This window comes from Lynx canadensis, chromosome B1, assembly GCF_007474595.2.
Source record: "Lynx canadensis isolate LIC74 chromosome B1, mLynCan4.pri.v2, whole genome shotgun sequence".
NCBI classification, from domain to species: Eukaryota; Metazoa; Chordata; class Mammalia; order Carnivora; family Felidae; genus Lynx; species Lynx canadensis.
In genome coordinates, this window is record NC_044306.2 from 49,964,219 (window position 1) to 49,987,999 (window position 23,781).

At 35.8% G+C, this 23,781-nt stretch overlaps 1 protein-coding gene across 1 annotated transcript in view; it reads left to right on the top strand.

Moving 5' to 3' along the window:
* The window catches only part of FZD3 (frizzled class receptor 3), an 85,222-nt gene that overhangs the window by 25,458 nt on the left and 35,983 nt on the right, over positions 1-23,781 (top strand). Inside the window, exons 2-3 of the mRNA XM_032592872.1 lie at positions 584-780; positions 4,908-5,925. Coding sequence (XP_032448763.1) covers positions 584-780; positions 4,908-5,925 — 1,215 coding nt within the window. The remainder of the gene's footprint in view (positions 1-583; positions 781-4,907; positions 5,926-23,781) is intronic.

Below are 23,781 nucleotides of genomic sequence, written 5' to 3' on the forward strand. Positions count from 1 at the left end.
TAAAATTTTTAATGTAACAAGAACGAGAAAATATGGACAAATGTGAGAGATTCTTCCCTCTCCCTTACGCTCAAAATAACTACTGCTATGTATAACTACTTCTCTTCCTCCACCCCCTCTCCCTTTCCTCTTTTAACTTTTGTCTGCTCTCTGTTGATACTTGTTAGTTGAAGAAAATGTAGAAATTGAAATACATGAAAAGAAGAAAATCAAAATTTCTTAAAATCCTGTCGCCAAGCAGTAATCACTTTTTTGAGCATTTGGCATATCTTTCATGAATTTTTATTTTCATATGTAAAATGGATCATAATGTGATTCTGAGCCCTGCCTCTTCATTAATATCACCTTTAAGAATTAAAATTTAGATTCTGAGATATAACTCAGTCTTAACCAATTCAGACTCTTCAGGGATATAGCTAAGAGGATTTTGTTTAGAAAAACAAAATCTTTTTTTCAGAAAATTTTAATAACCTCCAGACATTTTTAAAATGGAAAAAAAAAAGAATCTTGTAATATTTTATATAGTAAACTTTAACTTGTATACAACTCCTTCTCTAATTATTCAATTTTAACTTTTTCCTAGCCATTCCACCCAATGGTGAATCTGGATTGTTCTCGGGATTTTCGGCCATTTCTTTGTGCACTCTATGCTCCTATTTGTATGGAATATGGACGTGTCACACTTCCCTGTCGTAGGCTGTGTCAACGGGCTTACAGTGAGTGTTCGGAGCTCATGGAGATGTTTGGTGTTCCTTGGCCTGAAGATATGGAATGCAGTAGGTGCGAAAATCAGATTTTCATAGATCATTACTTATGGTATGCTGCAGTATGTTAAAATTACCTGTCTTCTAGTTCATCAGGTTTTTAAAACTTTTGAAATGTAGCATATATTAGTTTTAATTTTGAACAGAGGTTTCATGACCTCTGAACTGTTCATTTCCTTAGGGACTTGGAATCACTAAATGAAAAAGGTAGAAAAGAAAAAACGTTTCTGTGAAGAAATTTTTTAAAAGAATGAAGAAAAACAAGACAATTTTTTTCCTCAAAAAATTTCTGGTTATACAAGTATGAGTAATGCAGTTAGAAAATATAGAGAAGAAAATAATCATTCATTACCTCACCATTAAATGTCTTTAATGATGATTTAATGGAAATTAAGTATCCATATGATTTAAATGTGTTAATGACTAAAGAAGTTCTGTCAACTCTGCTTTTCTGTCATGTATTAGCAAACCAGAATCAGAAAATGTCAGATACTTTTCAGATCACTTCCAAATATAGATTGTAAGCATTTTCTAAAGATTGGAAGATGTTTACTAGACAGTCTTACAGATTTATATGAGAGTAATAATGTGTACAGTAATACTGTATTTCTTATATGATAATGTACCTTTCTGTATTGTGAAGTATTTCGAGGATAAAGAATAGTAAGATAAATGGGTATGGACCTATTGTTGTCTAACTTTATCCAGTCTTAACATTTTGTGCTACTTGCCTCAGTCACTTTTTTTTTTTTTTTTACCCCTCAAATAAAACAATACAGATAGAGTTGAAAGTTCCTTTCTTGGTACCTATCTTGATTTCATTCCCTTCTTTCCTCCTCAGAGATGAGGTAATAATGATTGTGTTGTTAATCATTCCTATATTTGTTTTTATACTCTTGCTACATATATACATATCTATAAACAACATTAATTTTTTTTATATGTGTATATAGTTGTATCTGTAGGTTTGGTTCATTCCTTTTAATTGCTACATAATGGTATTAATATTCTAGGGTAATTTGGCCATTTCCTGTTGATGGTCACTTATTTCTGGGTGTTTGCTGTTATCAATAATGCTGCAGTGAACATTCTTTTTTCCTTCGTGTTTAAAATTAATTTTGTTTACCATCTAACAATGGCCCTTGGAGGTAGGTTAATAGCAGGATTTGTTACTCTCATTTGGCATTTGAAAAACTTAAGAAATAAAACATATATTAGTTTCTCCTAGTCAGTTCACGGACATTTTGCTTTCTTGTATTTGTTTATTCTGTTTCCCACATGTTTAACCTGTTTTTTTATCTAGCCCCATGTAACCATTCATCCACCTTCTCCCCAAGAATGTGGTAGTGTTTATAGTTCCTCTTTTAGAAGTCTGTTAATTTCTTGGTGTTTATAACAGCTATGAATTGCTTGGGCAAGAACCCTATTTTGTTTCTTGTAATTAACTCCCACTGTTTAGTAGTCTTTTATATTAACAGTTTGTATACAAGTATAGACATCTCATTATTATCTTTATTTCTTTGTTTTGTTGGGATTAAATCTATTTTATGTCCTCACTGTTGTCTGGGATTGACTATGACTAACTCTGAAACCTTAAAGTCTGGCACAGTGGTCTTTCATAACAACCTTTCATTCTTTTTTTTTTTTTTTTTTTTTTTTTAATTTTTTTTACTGTTTGTTTATTTTTTTTTTTTTATTTTTTTTTCAACGTTTTTTTTATTTATTTTTGGGATAGAGAGAGACAGAGCATGAACAGGGGAGGGGCAGAGAGAGAGGGAGACACAGAATCGGAAACAGGCTCCAGGCTCCGAGCCATCAGCCCAGAGCCTGACGCGGGGCTCGAACTCACGGACCGCGAGATTGTGACCTGGCTGAAGTCGGACGCTTAACCGACTGCGCCACCCAGGCGCCCCTGTTTGTTTATTTTTGAGACAGAGGCAGAGCATGAGCGAGGGAGGGACAGAAAGAGAGGGAGACACAGAATCCGAAGCAGGCTCCAGGCTCTGAGCTGTCAGCACAGAGCCAGATGCGGGGCTCAAATTCCTCAACCACGAGATCATGACCTGAGCTGAAGTTGGACGCTCAACCGACTGAGCCACCCAGAGCCCCTAACAACCTTTCATTCTTCTGCATTGCTCAAATCCTTGTTCCTGCTGTTCTTGAACTTAATTGACACTCCCAGACTTTGGATTTTTATTTCCCCTTCCTCATATCCCTCTTCCTAATCTAATTTATTTCCTTACTTAGCTTAAGCTTTGTGCCCCATCACTTGTAATAACATTCTTGCTAGCAATTTCAATTCATTCCTTCTACTAAACTTGTTCAGATCCCCAGCTGGATCCATTGAATCAATTTCTAACAGATTAATTATGCCATATATTTAATGATGCCAACCATAGCCGTTCTATTTGCTGTTTGTCTTTGGTAAATTTCCAGTTTGATCAACAGAATAATTTGTTTATTGCTCTCAGCATCTCTGCCAAATCTATATCTCTTGCTTCAAACCCATATTTTGCCTTTATTCTATATTCCCCTCAACCTCAGCTTGCCCTCTTTTCATGAAAATCATGTAGGCCTTCATGTATGAACTATTGTGGTCGGCTACTTCTCAGACCAGTTATTCTCAATTTTTTTTTTTTTTTGGATCCTGTTCCTCTTTCTACACCTTAAATATTGGTGCTTCACAGAGTTCTGTACCTATTCATTTTTATTCTATGTGCTTTCCCTGGATGATCTCATCTCACTCATTTTAACTCTTACTCATCTGCTAATGACTCCTATACCTAAATCTTAGACTTGACTCTTCTGCTGAGTTCCAAATCTGCGTATCTAGCATCCATTTTGGAAATTCTAACCTGCATTTGTCTTAAATTCCTCAGTTTCAACAGACCTGAAATTGATTTATTCCTTTGCTCGTTTTTTAATTCTCTATAAGTTATCTTCTGTTTCTCCTTCATTGACTTTAGCTTCTGCATCCAATCAGTTACAAACTGTTGCTTTTATCTAACCAGTTTCATGTCTGTCTCATTCCCACTGCCTTATCTGTCTTTGTTTTATGTTATTTTTTTAAGATTTTGTTATTTTTAAGTAATATCTACACCCAGTGTGGGTCTTGAACTTTTAACCCCAAGATCAAGAGTTGCATGTTCTACTGACTGAGCCAGCCAGGTGCCCCTACCTTAGCTGGTTTTCATTCTGGCTCAGCTAGTATCTCTGCTCCCATTTTTGCCCAAGTCTGTCTTCCACACTGCTCCTAGTCATATTTCTAATTACTTGGGTTAGGTCTATATGTATATATTTCTTCAACAGTCATTAACTCAACAAATGTTAATTGGATGTGTCCCCTGTGCTAGGCACTAGTCTAGATGCTGAAGATGAGTAGTGAACAAAATATAGTCTTGGTTCTTACAGAACTAAAATTCTAGTAGTTACGGTAGTAGTGGAGATAATAAATAGATAATGTCAGAAATAGTTTCTTTATATAGTGTTACTTATTGATAGCTATGTTAGACTATTGTAATAAAGAGTACTGTTTGGGGAACCTGGCTGGCTCAGTCAGAAGAGCATGGGACTCTTGATCTCAGGAGTCATGAGTCTGAGCCCCATGTTGGGTATAGCGGTTACTAAAAAGATAATAAACTTTAAAAAAGTACTGTTTTTGAAGTCAAAACAAAATTAAGTATAAAACCATATAGTTTAAAAAAAATTTTTTTAAGTTTTTACTTAGTTTTTTGAGAGAGAGAAACAGAGTGTCAGTGGGGGGTTGGGGAGAGGCAGAGAGAGAAGGAGACACAGAATCCAAAGCAGGCTTCAATCTCCGAGCTGTCAACACGGAGCCTGACGTGGGGCTCAAACCCATGAACCATGAGATCATAACCTGAGCCGAAGTCGGACGCTCAACTGATTGAGCCACCTAGGCACCCCAAACCATATCCTTTTTTGATCAACAATGGAAAATCTAGTTGTATGACCCATAAACAAGATACCAACATTCACTTTATTCCTACTTAATGTGATTGTACTCTAAGGATATAAGAATGAATAAGGTCATGAGTACTAAATTTGGAAATCCAAATTGTTTGGTATCCATAGATTTCCCAGTAAGTGAAAATGGTTCTCATCTTGTTTTGTTTTGTTTTTTAGGTTCCCAGATTGTGATGAGCCATATCCTCGACTTGTGGATCTGAATTTAGCTGGTGATCCTACTGAAGGAGCTCCAGTGGCAGTGCAGAGGGACTATGGTTTTTGGTGTCCTCGAGAATTGAAAATTGATCCTGATCTTGGTTATTCTTTTTTACACGTGCGTGATTGTTCACCTCCTTGTCCAAATATGTACTTTAGGAGAGAAGAACTTTCGTTTGCTCGATACTTCATAGGATTGATTTCAATCATTTGCCTCTCTGCCACGTTGTTTACTTTTTTAACTTTTTTGATTGATGTCACAAGATTCCGTTATCCTGAAAGACCTATTATATTTTATGCAGTCTGCTACATGATGGTATCATTAATTTTCTTCATTGGGTTTTTGCTTGAGGACCGAGTAGCCTGCAATGCATCTAGCCCTTCACAGTATAAGGCTTCCACAGTGACACAAGGATCTCATAATAAAGCCTGTACCATGCTTTTTATGGTACTCTATTTTTTTACTATGGCTGGCAGTGTTTGGTGGGTAATTCTTACCATCACATGGTTCTTGGCAGCTGTGCCAAAGTGGGGTAGTGAAGCTATTGAGAAGAAAGCATTGCTATTTCATGCCAGTGCATGGGGCATCCCCGGAACTCTAACTATCATCCTTTTAGCGATGAATAAAATTGAAGGTGACAATATCAGTGGCGTGTGTTTTGTTGGCCTCTACGATGTTGATGCATTGAGATATTTTGTTCTTGCTCCCCTCTGCCTGTATGTGGTAGTTGGAGTTTCTCTCCTCTTAGCTGGCATTATATCCTTAAACAGAGTTCGAATTGAAATTCCATTAGAAAAGGAGAACCAAGATAAATTGGTGAAGTTTATGATCCGGATTGGTGTTTTCAGCATTCTCTATCTCGTACCACTCTTGGTTGTAATTGGATGCTACTTTTATGAGCAAGCTTACCGTGGCATCTGGGAAACAACATGGATACAAGAACGCTGCAGAGAATATCACATTCCATGTCCATATCAGGTAAGGGAAACCTTGTTCTAAATTTCAGAATGTGTAATAGTGGAAAGAAGGCATATTACTATGAAGATCTAATCTTAGCTAGTTTTTTTATTTTAAACAAAACTGTTTATGAATTTCAATCTGTACATTAACATTTTAAAGTGAAGATAATGAACAAATACATTGTAGAAAGAATGTAATGCACGTATTTCCATAAACATCTTCTTTTTAGAAGATAACTTTTACAAGTCTAAGCTATGGGCTTTTAAGCAGTTTACTTCTGTTCTCACGAAATAGTTTGCTTGTTGATTGTTTAGAAGTCTACAGGTTTGAGAGCAAGAAGCACTTTATCAACTGATAAAAAGGCACTGTCTTTTGTGAAAATTTTACTGATGGTCGGAAGAGGAATTGTTTTAACAGTTTTGAAAAAATAGTAGAATGCACTTGTATGAACTAGTTCATCCCTTAATTGGTCTTAGTTTTTCTTTTTTGCATGGTGAATATTTTATGATTTACCTTCGAATTTAAACAGATCGGATAATCATAGTCATGAAATCATAGAATTTTAGGTCTAGAAAGAATTTGAGATAATTTATTTGTTTCCTTTATAATTTAGAGTTCTTAAACATCTGTCTCATTCGAGGCTTAGAAATGTTCGATGACTTGCTTCTTATATTCAAACTGAGATTTCATTGCTAAGGGAGGAATGAAGCAAGGAAAGTAGTCCAGAATAGTTGATGCTAAGTTACGTCTCTATCTTAAAACCTTCTCTAGAACCTGTGCCCCTAGCTATCATCCTCCCTTCAAGACAGGTTTTCTTGAAACAGCAGTCTCCACTGCTGTCTCCTTCATCGTGTTTCAGGTTTGCTGTTAAAAGTGCACCAGCCACCCTTTCATCTCCCCTGATCTTTATGTTTTAATTACCTTTATTAAAGTACTTAGGTATTATAGATAATTTTTGTTTACTTGTCTCTTTCCCCTGCTAGACAGTGAACTCTTTGAAAGCAAGAACTTTTTTCATATTTATTTTTATTTTAGTGTTTGTTTATTTTTGATAGAGACAGAGTGTGAGCAGGGGAGGGGCAGAGAAAGAGGGAGACACAGAATCTGAAGCAGCTCCAGGCTCTGAGCTGTCAGCACAGAGCCCAATGCGGGGCTCAAACTCACAAACCACGGGATCATGGCCTGAGCTGAAGTTGGAAGCTTAACAGACTGAGCCACCCAGGCGCCCCTTTATTTGCATAATTTCTGAATTCATATTCTGTAGGTTAGTAGATGATAACATTGAGAATGTGGCTATAGATGGAGAAAAGACATTTTCAAGAACTGGTAACAGTGGTACTGGGGACAAAGTGTGATTAGCACTTAATGCTTATAAATATTTAATGACTGAGAATGCCAATTCCCCTTCTTTTATTTTGTGGTATAAACAGTCCTATACAAAATATTTTTATTATTGTATAAATATTACCTCTGGGCTTTTAAAAAAAAAAACTCCTACTGAGAGACCAAAAAATAATAATAATAATAATTGAAATTGAATTTCTTGGCAGAATGACTTATTGAAAACTCTTAATATTAGTTTTCAGACCTGAAGCCAAGTAATGGAATTTTGCCTTTAATGAGAGAGAGAGATGGTAGAATTACATCATATATGCTTCTCTATATAACTTATTTAGGATTCTAAATATATGTTATCTTAGGACTATTAAAGAATAATATTTGACTATGAAATGATGATCTAAAAAATACCAAACCTGAAACATGTAAATTGATAAATTTAGAGTAGTTGGGATGCCACTGTTTTCAAGACATTCCTAGAATTCTTTCAGTATCTTTTTTAATTTTTTTTATTTTCTAATATATATTTTTTTAACATTTATTCATTTTTGAGAGACGGAATGCAAGCAGCGGTGGGGCAGAGAAAGAGATGGAAACACAGAATCCAAAGCAGGCTCCAGGCTCAGAGCTGTCACAAAGCCCGATTTGGGGCTTAAACTCACAAACGGTGAGTTCATGACCTGAGTCAAAGTTGGATACTTAACCAGCTGAGCCACACAGGCACCCCTATGAGCATCTTTTTTTTTTTTTTAATGTTTATTTATTTTTGAGAGAGAGAGAGAGAGAGCAAGCGGGGGAGGGGCAGAGTGACGGGGAGACAATCTGCAGCGGGCTTCAGGTTCTGAGCTGTCAGTACAGAGCCTGACGTGGGGCTCAAACCCATGAACCATGAGATCATGACCTGAACTGAAGTCAGACGCTTAACCAACTGAGCCACCCAGGCAGGCACCCCTGTCAACATCTTTTTTTAATATTTATTTATTTATTTTGAGAGAGAGCCAGCACGAGCAGGGGGAGGGGCAGAGAGAAAGGGAGAGAGAGAATCCCAAGCAGGCTTGCCATGCTTGTCAGTGCTGAGCCCAGCGTGGAGCTCAAACTCAAAAACGACGAGATCATGACCTGAGCCAGAATCGAGTCAGACGCTTAACGACTGAGCCACCCATGCACCCCTCGGCATCTTTATAATCAGTTTGAGCTACACAGAAATATGTGTGTGTGTATGCATCTTTTTATGGTCATGGGTTAAAAAGTGTTTTTCATTTCCAGCATATAGAAATAACATTGGAAATGAATACTGAAAAGAATAGAGAATGACTTAACAACAATAACATAGTTATTAAGCTGTAAACCCTAGAACATGAATCCCAGCTTCATATCTTACTTTCATTATTTACTAGCTTTATAACCTTAGGCCAACTTCACCTCTCTCTGCTTTAGTTCCTCATCTGTAAAATGAATAATAGACTGTAATAGTAGTAAAATAGTAACAGATAGATAATATTAGGTAGAAATATAAGTAGAATCTATCCCCTGAGGTTGTTCTTAGGAGTAGAGAAGCACACACACTTAGAAGAGTGCCTGCTACATAATAAGTGCGTGGATGTTAGCTTTCATTTTCTTCACCTATTATTGTTCCTACTGTTATTTACACGCATTTGTGTGTATATATACATATATGAATATGGGCTTCTTAAAACCATCCAGTACCAAGCTTTACCAAATGATGTATTTGCTTTACGCTTTGTTTATTTAAAATTTTTAAGTAAGCTCAACACCCAATGCGGGGCTTGAATCACAACCCCGAGATCAAGAGTCACACACTCTACTGACTGAGCCAGCCAGGTGCCCCTTGCTTCAGACTTTTGAAAGAAATCTTTACAGATTTGTCTGAAGCTCCCTATGTACCCTTCCCCAGGCCTCTTCACCTCTTATTCCCTACCCAGAGGTAACTGTCATCCTGAACTTGAGTATGCCATTCCATGAAAGTCTATACAACTGCCAATATGTATGAGCTATAGTAAAACTTTGTTTTACATAATATGTAATACAATGATACTATACTACACATATTTCTGTAACTTGGTTTTTTAACTTTTAACATTTAGTTTTTGAGATGTATTTATAGTAATGCCATAGCTCTAGTTTATTTTTTTTTATTTTTTTATTTTTTTTAATTTTTTTTTTCAACGTTTATTTATTTTTGGGACAGAGAGAGACAGAGCATGAACGGGGGAGGGGCAGAGAGAGAGGGAGACACAGAATCGGAAACAGGCTCCAGGCTCTGAGCCATCAGCCCAGAGCCCGACGCGGGGCTCGAACTCACGGACCGCGAGATCGTGACCTGGCTGAAGTCGGACGCTTAACCGACTGCGCCACCCAGGCGCCCCTCTAGTTTATTTTTTAAAATGTGTTTCCTTTTAAGGAAGTTTATATTGTAAAATGTTTTAAATATATAGACATATAGTAAGTAATATAATGGATGCTCAAGCATCCATCTCTGCTGAACTCTTTTTTTTGAATTCTAATCATGTAGATTCTTTTAAATATTCTTTGTAGAATTGTTGTCTGCAAAGGACAGATTTGTCTCTTGCTTGCTTTCTGGTTCTTACATTTTAAGATTTTTGCATCTATACTCATAAGTAAAATAGTTTGTGATAATTTTTACTTTTCTTGTATTGTCCAGTTCTGAGTGTCAAGGTTATAACAACTTCATAAAGAGAGATGTTTTTTTTTCTTTAATTCTCTGAAATAATTTTTACAGCAAATAGGGGCTATCTGCTCTTTGAAAGAGTTGGTATAGCCTCCTGTTAAAAACTGTCCTAATATCTTTAAAGTAAGAAGAGAGAAGTTGTGGAAGACACTAGGTTTTTAAATTACTATTTCAGTTTCTCAAATAGTAATAGTTGTATTTCTCCTTTTTAAATAAAATTATTTTTAATGTTTTTTTATTTTTGAGAGAGAGAGAGAGAGAAACAGAGTGCAAGCAGGGGAGGGGCAGAGAGAGAGGGAGACACAGAATCTGAAACAGGCTCCAGGCTCTGAGCTGTCATCCCAGAGCCCAGTGTAGAGCTCAAACTCATGAACTGCAAGATCACCACCTGAGCCGAAGTCAGACACTTAACTGACTGATCTACCCAGGTGCCCCATAGCTTTATTTCTTCTTAGGGCATTTTGTTAATTTATATACTTTTTTGAATATTATTTTATCTAACTTTTTAAATACACTGGTATAAAGTTATTCATATATGTTTTGTGAATTGTTACCATTTATTTGTTTGTAATGTATGTTCTCTTTATTCTACCTTGATCAGTCTTGTTAGAGGATTATCTTTTTAATTCAGTTATTTCTGTGTTAATTTTCTTACTAATGCTTTTCTTAGAATTACTTTGTTTTTCTGTATTCTTAAAAGCTTAACTCATACATTTTCAATATTTTCCAATTGTTTAAGTGCATTTAATAGTCATTTTAGGCTCTTCTGGGTGGCTCAGTTAAGTATCCAACTCTGGTTTTGGCTCAGGTCATGATCTTGCGGTTTTGTGAGTTTGATCCCTGCATCAGGCTCTGCACTGGCAGCATGGAGCCTGTTTGAGATTCTCTCTCTCTCTCCCTCTCTGCCCCTCCCCCACTTGTACTCTGTTTCAAAATAAATAAACTTAAAAAAATTACCATAGTCATTTTAAATTTAACCAAAAAACTATTATTAACCATGTTGGTCACTCATTTTGTTTCTCATACTTGGCTCCAAGCATATTTGTGATTTTTTTTTTTTTTCTTTTTGACAACCTTTTATTAATTCAAGTCACGGACTCTCTGGCCTCTTTTTCTTCATTGAAAATTTCCTAAATCTGATGGAAGGGGTGTATTTCACACTAACACCTCATGGATTAATAATTCTCAAGTACATACATTGTTTTTTTAATTTCCTGCAGTATGTATTTTTCCCCCCAGAGTTAGTATTAACCTTTGTCTTCACATTTACAGTTGCACCAAAAACCATAAGATAGCTAGGAATAAACCTTACCAAAGAGGTAAAAGATTTGTTTACTGAAAACTATAGAAAGCGTATGAAAGAAATTGAAAGCACAAAGAAATGGAAAAACATTCCATGCTTATGGATTGGAAGAATAAATATTATTAAAATGTCTATACTATCCAGAGTAATCTACATATTCAGTGCAATCCCCATCAAAATAACATCAGCATTCTTTACAGAGCTAGAACAAACAATTCTAAAATTTGTGTGGAACCAGAAAAGATCCCAAATAGCAAAGGTAATGTTGAAAAAGAAAAAGCTGGAGGCATCACAATTCCAAACTTAAGACTATTACAAAGCTGTAATCATCAAGACAGTATCGTGCTGGCACAAAAACAAGACACTCAGATCAATGGAACAGAATAGAGACCCCAAACATGGACCCATAAATGTATGGCCAAGTAATCTTCAACAAAGCAGGAAAGAATACCCAGTGGAAAAAAGACTTTCTTCAGCAAATGGTGTTGGGAAAACTGGACAGTAAGATGCAGAAGAATGAACCTGGTCCACTTTCTTACACCATACACAAATATAAATTTAAAATGGATCAAAGACCTAAGTGTAAGACAGGAAACCATTAAAATCGTACAGGACAAAACCAGAAACAACCTCTTTGACCTTGGCAGTAGCAACTTCTTACTAGGCATGTCTCCAGAGGCAAGGGAAACAAAAGCAAGAAAGAACTTTTGAGACCTCATTGGGATACTAAAATCTTCTGCACAGAGAAGGAAACAAACAATAAAACGAAAAGGCAACCAACAGAATGGGAAAAGGTATTTTCAAATGACGTATTGGATAATGAGTTAGTATCCAAAATCTATAAAGAACTTCTCAAACTCAACACCCAAAAAATAAATAATCCAGTGAAGAAATGGGTGGAAGAGATTTACAGATACTTTTCCAAAGAAGACATCCAGATGGCTAACAGACACATGAAAAGATGCTCAACATCACTCATCATCAGGGAAATACAAATCAAAACCACAATGAGATACTACCTCACACCTATCAGAATGGCTAAAATTAACAACTCAGGAAACAAACTTTGGCAAGGATGCAGAGAAAGGGGAACCCTTTTGCACTGTTGGTGGGAATGCAAACTGGTGCAGCCACTCTGGAAAACAGTATGGAGGTTCCTCAAAAGGTTGAAAATAGAGGCACCTGGGTGGCTTATTTGGTTGAGCGTCAGACTTCAGGTCACGATCTTGCAGTTTGTGGGTTCAAGCCCCACGCTGGGCTCTGTGCTGACAGCTCAGAGCCTATAGCCTGCTTTGGATTCTGTCTCGCTCTCTCTGCCCACTTTTGCTCACTCTCTCAAAAATAAATGGATAAACTTAAAAAATTAAAACTAGAGCTACCCTATTACCCAACAATTGCACTACTAGGTATTTAGGATACCAAAGGATACAAAAATGCTGATTCGAAGGGACACATGCACCCCAGTGTTTATAGCAGCACTATCAACAATAGCCAAAGTGTGTAAAGAGCCCAAATGTCCATTGACTGATGAATGGGTAAAGAAGATGTGGTATATATACACACAGTGGAATATTACTCAGTGATCAGAATGAAATCTGGCCATGTGCTACAACGTGGATGGGACTAGAATGTATTATATGAAGCATAATAAGTCAGAGAAAGTTATATGATTTCACTCGTGGAATTTGAGAAACAAAATGGATGAACATAAGGAAAAATAAGATAAAAACAGAGAGGGAGTCAAACCATAAGAGACTTTTAAATACAGAGAACAAACTGAGGGCTGCCTGAAGGAGGAGAGTGGGGGGGATGTATTAAATGTGTGATGGACATTAAGGAGGGCACTTGGAATGAGCACTGGGTGTTATATGTAAGTGATGAATCACTAAATTCTACTCTGAAACCATTATTACACTATATGTTAACTGCCTTGCATTAAAAATACATATATAACAAAAAATTAGATTATGGTGATGGTTGCACAACTCTGAATATACTAAAAACTCTCAACTGTGCACTTTAAAAGGATGAATTTTATGTAAATATATATATATCAATAAAGCTGTAAAATATTTCAAAAAACAACAAAAAACATTTAGCATAATAGTTTAGAGGCTATTCTGGAACATAGTGCAGGCGTGATTAAAGCTTTAGTCTGTGTGTGAATCTCATTAATTCTCTTGTGACTCCTGCTTTTCAATCTTGTTTAAGTAATAGATGTTGAATTAAATCTTGCTTGTTCAAAAAAAAAGTGCTGTAAATATGAAGTCTTACTACTATAAGCTTCGTTTTGGTTAAAATCTGTTATCTTACTTGATATCCACAAGAACCATATGAAATAGATAGTATGGCTTCATTTCTGACACTCTAATGGGAGGAAGGTGAAGCAGTAAGAATAATACGACTTACTCAGAGTTACATTAATAAACTGTGTCAGGGGTCAGCAAACTATAGCCCATCCAAACTATAGCCCACTGACCAACAATAGCACCGGCCATCTGGGTTAGTTTTTTTTTTTTTTTAAATTGTGGTAAGATATCCCCAATAAGTGATAACATAAGATTTACCATTTTAACCATTTTTAAGTGTACAGTTCTGTGGCATTAAGTACATTCACATTGTTGTGCAACCATCACCACTGTCTATCTCCAGAAACCTTTTCATCTTCTTAAATTAAAAACTCTCTACCTGTTAATCATTAACTCCCATTTTTCCCTGCCTCTCTACCTCTGGCAATGATCATCTACTTTATGTCTGTATGAATTTGACTACTCTAGGTACCTCATATAAATGGGATCATACAGTATTTGTCCTACTTTATGATTTTTTTTAATATTCAAGTATTAGAATTTGTATTGGTTTTTTTTTTTTCATTTTTTTTTTTTAACGTTTATTTATTTTTGAGACAGAGAGAGACAGAGCATGTACAGGGGAGGAGCAGAGAGAGAGGGAGACAAAGAATCTGAAACAGGCTCCAGGCTCTGAGCTGTCAGCACAGAGCCCGACGCGGGGCTTGAACTCCCGGACCGTGAGATCGTGACCTGAGCTGAAGCCGGACGCCTAACTGACTGAGCCACCCAGGCGCCCCAGAATTTGTATTAGTTTTTATTCAGAATTTTCCTTTAGAGGAATCATATAGACTTATGAATTGAGCACCGGAGATCACAAATTCCTATTTGAAGTCATATCACTGAGCATACCTGAAAGAATACTTAACAGCCTCTGATAATAATTCCTAATGGGAAGTTTTTTAAATGTATTAAACAATGATGTTGTCCTTGGGGTAGCCTCTTCAGGTGACTTAACATAATATTTGAATAAGTTGGCTCTAAGATAAGTAAGGTTGCAGGGAGCCTGGGTGGTTCAGTCAGCTTAGGTCATGATCTCACAGTTCTGTCTGTTCATGGGTTCGAGCCCCACATCAGGCTCCCCACTGGCAGTGTGGAGCCTGCTTGGGATTCTCTCTCCCTCTCTCTCTGCCCCTCCCCTGCTTGCTCTCTCTCTCTCTCTCTCTCTCTCAAAATAAATAAACTTTAAAAAAAGTTAAAATAAGGTTGCTTAATAGTCATTTTGCATGTTACTGAAGTTTCAAATATTTAAACAATAGGTTTGTGAAGTAGTTGATCATTCTCTCAGAACACTAATTGCATTTAATGCAAATTGCATGTATTAGTTTGAAGAAATAATTTGAAGGAAAATGGGCTGGTGTAAAGTCTTCTAAAATATTTAAAATACTTTATGCCAACTATTTAGCAAGAATGATTTTTAAAAATGTATTAAATAGTACTTAAGAGGGGCGCCTGGGTGGCTCAGTTGGTTAAGTGTCCGACTTCGGCTCAGGTCATGATCTCACAGTTCGTGCGTTTGAGCCCTGCGTTGGGCTCTGTGCTGACAGCTCAGAGCCTGGAGCCTGTTTCAGATTCTGAGTCTCCCTCTCTCTCTGCCCCTCCCCTGTTCACGCTCTGTCTCTGTCTCAAGAATAAATAAACATTAAATTTTTTAAAATAGTACTTGAGAAAGTAGTATTTAATGCCTGAATCCAGAATTAATTATGAAATTTAGCCTGAGTTGTCAGAATGGTGCATATTTTATAGTTTAAGATCAGTAGAGTATATTCCTAGAATATGTTTCTATCTTATGTATTATTTAAAGAACACAATAATTTTCCAGGTACTTGGGGAGTTTTTTTCTTTAAAAATAATTCCCTCTATTTAGTGCCTTCAAAGAAGCTTAAAGCATTTTATAAAATAGTTAAAGTCTCAAAGATTGTTGATATTCTTAGAAAGCCATTTGAACATAATATATTGGTTAAAAAATGGGCTTTTAAGTCATATTGGCTGGCTTTATGTTCTGCCCCTAACATTCTGAGCTCAATTCCTTATGTAAAACACAAACAATAGGTTAAATATAGTAATATTTACCTCATGGGTAGCTGTGAAGATTCAATGAACCAATAAATTTAAACCTTGTAGTAGAGTGCCTTGCACAAAGAAAAATTTCAGTAATGCTGTTACAAGTACATAATAATTGAGATTTGAAGAAAGATTATCCCTATCCTTCATTTTTTTTCTTTTAAGCATTCATTTTCGAAAGAACACGTGTCCTTTCCTAAACTGCCCCTTCATTTTTTTTAAATCTCTTCCATCCATCCAATTCAGTGCTCTATGTCTCAAGGAATTTTGATACTAGAACCTGTGTTTTGGTAATAGAAATATGTTACCATGATACAAGCAGCTTAGCTAAAACTGTCACTTTCACATTAGAGCCATTTGTAGAATTCTGAAAAAAAAAATCTTATAGCAAACAAAAAATTGTATTTGAATTCAGTCACACAAGGGAACCCATCTGTTATTTATCTAGTCTTGATCCAGAAAAATGCAAAAATAGCAGAATAACGTCAAATCTAACTTGTTATGATTTTAGCTTCATTTTCTGATAAGAGTGCTTCACTTTACCAGGCAATTCCCAAAGGTATCAGCAATGCCTATGAAAGGACCATAGGGGAAATGGGTAATATGGGACACTTCCCACAGTGAGTAATTCTGTGTAGATATATATAGTACTACCAATCTTTTTTTTTTTCTGCTAATTTTTAAAGTGGTAAATGTTGCCTGTGACTTCCTAGCACCAAATTAATTTTTCCTCAGATTTGTTCAGTGTCTGTAGTGGAGGAAAAGAGAATTCCCTGAAAAAATATATTCCTTGTACAAACATATATAAAATATTAAATACTAAATTTATAGAAAACTATTAATACTATCATATATAGGTTGTAAAATGCTGTCACAATGGCACTTTTGGATAAATAGATTGAAACATACAAGTCCCTATTATTCTGGCTTCTGTTACACAGAATAGCTGAAGCCATGAGTTTAGTGTAAGTCTTACGTTCAGATATATCTGGTGTACAAATGGTTTTTTAGGAATAATTCAGTGTGCTTGCCACAGTCTACAGCAGGGCATAACAAACTTTCTGTAAAAGATCCGATAGTAAATATTTGAAGCGTTGCCAGCTGTATGTTTTTTGTTAAAACTACTCAACTCTGCTGGTGTAATACAAAAGCAGCCATAGACAGTACATGAACAAATGGAAGTTCCAATAAAGCTTGAGTTACAAAAACAGAATTGCAGTAAATTTGGTCTGCAGGCTGTAGTTTGCCAACCCCTGATCTACAGCAAACATTATTCTTTATCACTCTTTCATAACATGGTGAACTGTGGCATTTTTGTGTCCCATGTAAATTGTCACTGTTTCACTTCTCATTACTGCTTCTGAGAATCATTATTTTACTCAATTACATAATGGTATTAAAAATGTTCAATACAGGGGCGCCTGGGTGGCGCAGTCGGTTAAGCGTCCGACTTCAGCCAGGTCACGATCTCGCGGTCCGTGAGTTCGAGCCCCGCGTCAGGCTTGGGCTGATGGCTCGGAGCCTGGAGCCTGTTTCCGATTCTGTGTCTCCCTCTCTCTCTGCCCCTCCCCCGTTCATGCTCTGTCTCTCTCTGTCCCAAAAATAAATAAACGTTGAAAAAAAAAAAATGTTCAATACAGGGGCACTTAGCTGTCTCAGTAATCCCTTTTGGGTAACTATGGAAAAAATAAAAATAAGTGATGTCTTAAATTTACCACTAAATATAGCACTATGCATACAAATATATGTTCTTATGTGAATATTACAGTACATTTTGCAAAGCTGATAGAGAATGGTGGCTCTAATTCTAAAGCCCAAATTCTTGACTAGCTGCTTACAGTGCTGTTTTTTTCAAAGGGATGTGTGTGCGTCCATCTGTCTAATGGCTTTCCTCTTGCCCTTTTTTAACAAGAGAAAGGCCAAATGATCTGCTTTATAAATTTTTGTCCTAGGTCGACTTCTGGTCTTGGCCATATCTGACGTTTACCACTTGTACCTTAATTGGAGAAAGTGAAGATCTGAAAATAATAACACTTATCCTAAGGCTTAAAGCTGAGTGTTTATAAACTACCCTTCTTTATGCCTGTTTTCTCCCAGATCGCTGCCTACTTTTGATAGCCCTTACAATGGAAGGGACACATCAGCAAGGGAAAAAAGACAAAGAGGATTATTAGAGTTTTCACCCAATCCTTTTCAGTTATTTTCCTCCTCTTACAAAATGTTCATCTGTTGGTACACTGCCATATTTGTTCTCTCTGGGGATTCCATTTTCTTGGTCTGTATCAGACACCTTTCTGACTTGCTAGGTTGAAGGATATTTCCCAAGCCTTCTATAAAATAAACTGATAATCAGTGCGTGTTGGATGCTTGGGCTGGAAGACTATTTTCTGGAATACCTACAGACTTCCTTACCAGTAGGGTTACATGTTAATGGTGTCTATTCTAAATGCATTATGTTTATTCTAAAACCTGTTTATGTCAAGTAGTATGTGTTACTTCAGTGCAGAATTGAATTAAATATTAGGTAAACCAGTGAAGAATGGATTGGAAAAGAAAGCATTATTTTCATGAAACTTAAGTTGACTGCTTTGGAAAGACTTGATGAAGTCAAGTTGCTTTTTAAAAAGATTGAAGTTAATATAGGCAAGGTGAAGTGTTAAAGGTTGGGTTGAGGAGACTGAAAAACATCAAGGATTTGCACATAGATTGCTTTATGAGTATTTGAGTTCTCTGTTCACCTTAAAGAAATAGAAACTGGAAATCATGGATGGTGAAAAGCTTGTAACATCTAAGAAATGACAAATATTAATTAGCAGATCAGCAATTAAAGAAAAAGCCTTGACCTTACATCAGATGATTAGCTGTTAATTCCAAATAAATGTATTTTGTGTGTGTGATTTTTTTTTAATACTAACCACCTGTCCGATTATGTCAAATATGAAATCTTCCATTTTGTATCCTTTAGTGAATCACACCTGTTTTATTAGTGACCTTATATATTTTATCAGGTGACTGAGTTCACTGATATTTTCAGATTTTGCTAAAGAAAGAGCTAAGAAGTTTGTCTCTTAGTAGAGCACTAGCAAAATTAAAAATACACTCAACTTCCTAATGACAATAAGACTCCTGACAATATGTCTGAATGGAAGCATCAACAATTAAAGCCTGAACCAATAAAATCTGGGGACAATATACTATTTGAGACATCACTGATCTTACATGATTTAGGAGAGATCACCAAATGGTTCCCCACTTCAAAAATATAAATTGGAACGAGCACAGTAAGAAGTTAGGGCTGGTCAAACCGGGGCTCTCAGGCAAATGGAAGGGGAGGGGTTGTCTGAGGGTTGGTGGTGGAAATTGAGACCTGAGCCAGCTGGGAAGTTAAGGTTAAGAAAGGGAGTCAAGTACTCCTTGTGAGCCTAGATCACCAGAGTCAGAGGTTTAAGTGTTTGCAAGTTAGTTCTATGTCCTGGCAATCAGCAGAAGCAAATTCTTTTCTGCAGGATCCCCACTGAGTAATTAACCAAATAGCTGGCAATATAATGCTCCCAAACACATTAGAAGACAAGCCCCTATGACTGAGTCATTCCTATGACTGAATCATTCCATATAACAACATCAAACTTAGAACCACAGATACTGAAATTGTGAGATAATAATAGATAAGTATGTAATATTTATAGAAATAACAGGTATAGTCACAAAGATTACCAATCTACAAGAAACTACTTGGAATAAATAACAGTTTTTGTTTAAAAAAATCAGATGTCTAGAAACAATTTTTGAAATAGAAACTGAATTTTGAAATGCAAAACAGTTTAGACTGCTGTTTAAAGAGAAATTTAACTGGTGTATGTAGGTGAAAAAGTTACCCAGAATGCAAGAAGAGAGACAGGGAAAATATGAAAGTGATATTAAGAGAAATGGAGGACAGAAAGAAGTTTAAAAAGAGGAAAATTAGAGTCCCAGGAAATGAGTTGCTAGAGGAGAAAACTGAAATAATGCATAGGAGACAATATTTAAGGAGGTAATGGCTGTAAATTTTACAAAACTGCAAATATGTGAATCCATAGATCAAGGAGGTACTATATACCCCTAGCAGAATAAATAAGAATAACACTTTTGTGAAACTTTTGGTGAGCACCAGAGACAAAAATCTTGAAAACAGTAAACAAAGAAAGGACAGCTCATCAAAAAAAAAAAAAAAAAAAAACCCAACCCAAAACAACAAAAAAGACCAACAGAATAATAGCAGAGTCCACAACAACAATGAAAATAGAAGACAGTATAATATCTTTAAATATGGAGAAAAACTTCAACCAGAATTTTGCACCTTGTGAAACTGCTGTGGTAAGCATGGAGATGCACTGCCAGATCCCCTTCAAAGAAAGACTCTCCATTGCAGGAAGTGTGGTTAGCAGACACCCTTTCAGCTGCAGAGAGCTGCCTTATCTGACTTCATCCCTTCCTGGGATGGCCTGCAACTACCAATTGTTAGGGTGGGCTGAGAAGCCCTGGCGATTGGCCCAAAGTGGGACATTTTAAAGGTCATTATTTGCTCCAGGACTCCCTACCAGTTAGTGGAGGCTTTTCTGAGAATTCATGGCAGGTCACTTTTTCCTTTCCTCAGTCCTGCTTCCATGGAACCCTTTGCTTCACAGGTCTCTTCCTCATAAATGCCTTAATACCCCAAAATTCAATTCTGCATCTTCTAGAGAATTCAGCCTGTTCTCAAGAACAAGGATGAAATGAAGCCATTTCCGTATAAACAGAGTTTATCACCAAGAGACTTGTACTAAAGGCATTTCTAAAGGTTGTATTTCAAGAAGAATGAAATGATCTCTGAGGGATAGGAGATGAAAGAATGACAAGGAAATAAAATTGGATATTAAGCAAAGCAAATACAGTTTCTGTAAAATCCTAGTAACTGCATAATTTGGGGTTTTTAAATATATACCTAAAATCCAGTGGAAAAAAAAGTACAAAAAATGTATATAGACCATCATTGGGTTAATGCTTCAATCAGTGAGTTGCATCAGAAATCAATTATTCCAGAATCCCTGATTAAATGCCCTTCTCTCTTTACCCTTTTTTGCTTTCTCTCCTGCCCCCTCCCCCATTGGCCACTTGTTCTTCAGAGGTTTGGGGGTTTTTTTCCTGATTGTTTTTAAACTTTTTGAATAGGTGCTGTGTTAGAATGATTAATAATAGTAAAAATGTATAGTGAAAAGCATTATTCCTACTTTTATTCCTCATATTCTCAATTTTCACCCCGTGTCCATAGCTTCTTGTATTTATATACAGAATTTTTTTTTCCTCTGAGACTGTCTTGAGAAAGACATAATATACTTAAAAGAGCTCAGCACACAGAAGTCACTAAATTTAATTCCCTTCATTCCTTAACCATTTTTGACCTTAAGATCCAGAAAGCATAATTAACCATGTATTTTGATGCTAGGTGTCATAACTTTTGCTTTATACCTGTAAACATAAAGTAGAACCATAAAACCATATTTCATGCATGTCTTAATGAAAATTTCAAAGAGCTTTCCTAGCCTTGGCCTAATTGAAAGGAAAACTATTTTTTAAAGTGAACGTGATTAATAGAAACTCAGGCTTTCTGGAAAGTGATTCAGGTGTTTCAGAATATATTCATGAAATTGAAAAGTTTGTGCCTATTCCAAATGAAAATTGTTTTTATCATTTTAAGTATTAAAATGTAAGATCAGGTTTTTTTAATTGAGGTATAATTGACAGGGTGTACAACATAATGATTCAATGTTTGTATATACTGTGAAATCACCACAATAAGTCTAGTTAACATTTATTACCATACATAATTGTAACAATTTTTTCTTAGAAAAATTTTTAAGATTTACTCTTAGTAGCTTCTAAATATGTGATACTGTAGCATTAACTTTAGTCACCATGCTATATATTACATCTCTATGACTTATTTTAAAACTGGAAGTTTGTACCTTTTGACCCCCTTCACTCATTTCTTAACTACCAATCTGTTTTACCAATCTGTATCTGTGAGCTTGGTTTTGTTTCTTGGATTCCACATATAAGTGAGATCATATGGCATTTGTCTTCCTCTGTTTGACTTATTTAGCATGATGCTGTAAAGATCCAATCATACTGCCACAAACGGCAAAAGTTCATCCTTTTGTATGGCTGGCTAAGATTGTGTGTGTGTGTGTGTGTGTGTGTGTGTGTGTGTGTGTGTGTACACCACATTTTCTTTATCACTTCATCTGTCAGTGGACACAGGTTGTTTCTGTATCTTGATATTGTAAATAATGCTGCAGTGAACACGGGGGTGCACAGATCTTTTCAAGTTAGTGTTTTCATGTTCTTTTGAGAAATACCCATAAGTGGAATTGCTGGATCATATGGTAGTTCTAGTTTTAAGTTTTTGAGGAACCTCTACACTGTTTTCCATAGTGCCTGCACCATAGGGAACAAGGGTTCCCTTTTCTCCACATCCTTGCTGATGCATTCTTGCCTTTTTGATAATAGTCCTTGTATCAGGTGTGAGGTGATGTTGTGGTTTTGATTTGCATTTCCCTGATAATTAGCCATGTTGAACATCTTTTCATGTACATGTCTGCCACGTCTTCAGAAAGCTGTCTCTTCAGATCTTCTGCCCATTTTTAAATTGGATTGATTGTTGTTTTGCTTTGAAGTTGTATGAGTTACTTATGTATTTTGGATATTGATCCCTTATCAACTATATGATTTGCAAATATTTTCTTCCATACAGTGGGTTGTATGGAAGCATCCTTTTGTTGATGCTTTCCTTTGCTCTGCAGAAACTTTTTAGTTTGATGTAGTGCAACTTGTTTAGTTTTGATTTTGTTACTTTTGCCTTTGATGTCAGATCCCAAAATTTATTGCCAAGACCAAGTCACGGAGCTTACTGCTTGTATTTTCTTCTAGGAGTTTAATGGTGTCAGATCTTACATTCAAGTCTTTAATCTATTTTGAGTCCTTTTCTGTGTATGGATTAAAACTGTCTAGTTTTCCTGACACAGTTTATTAAAGAGACTATCCTTTCCCCATTGTATATTCTTAACTCCTTTGTTGTAAATTAACTGACCATATATGTATGCATGCATTTACTTCTGGGCTCTCTGTTCTGTTCTGTTGATCTGCATGTCTGTTTTTATGCCAATACCATACTGGTTTGATTGCTATAGCTTTGTAATATAGTTTGAAATCAGGGAGCGTGATGTCTCCATCTTTGTTCTCCTTTCTTAAGGTTGCTTTGGCTATTTTGTGTTTTGTTGTTCCAAACAAATTTTAGGATTATTTGTTCTATTTCTGTGAAAATGCCATTGGAATTTTGGTAGGGATTGCATTTAATCTGTAGATTTTCTTAGGCAATAATGGACATTTCAACCATATTAATTTTTCTAATTAATGAGCACAAGTTACCTTTCCATTTATTTGTCTTGCATTTCTTTCATTAATGTCTTGTTTTATTAATCTGTAAATCATGAGATTGCAGAGCAATTTTGAGGAGTTTCAAATAACTCATTTCTGAACATGGTCTATCCCCTAAATAGTTTTTGCAAGGCTGAGGAAGTTGATCTGTTGTAGTAATGCTTGGCAAAATCTAAACCATGTTTCTGTTACATTATTTTATACTTAATGACATACTAATTTAGTTTCTTTAGTTAATATTTTGGAAGAGAGAATGGAACTTTTAGAATGATTTACCCTTTATTTGTTGGGGGGAGAAAACTAGTTTATTTTTTTAATCTAAAAAAGAAAGATTATGCTTTTCACAAGATGAATGGGCATCATTATATTGTGAATGAACGTGAGAATTCTTTATGTGCATCAAGATCAAGTGTAAATTCTACAAAGTTTTTAATTATTTGCTTCCCAGTTATTGCATACATATTGTAAAGTATATGTATATAGTATACTTTCCATTTTCTAGTTATTTCTAATTTGTAAGACTAAAGTGACATCACAGTGATTATTTTTTCTCTCAGATATAATTTGGATGAAAATTCAAGATGTTGTGCTTTATTAATCAAGTGTAACTTCTGAAGAAGTAATTTTCATAATGCCATCAAAGCAAAACAATGGTAGAC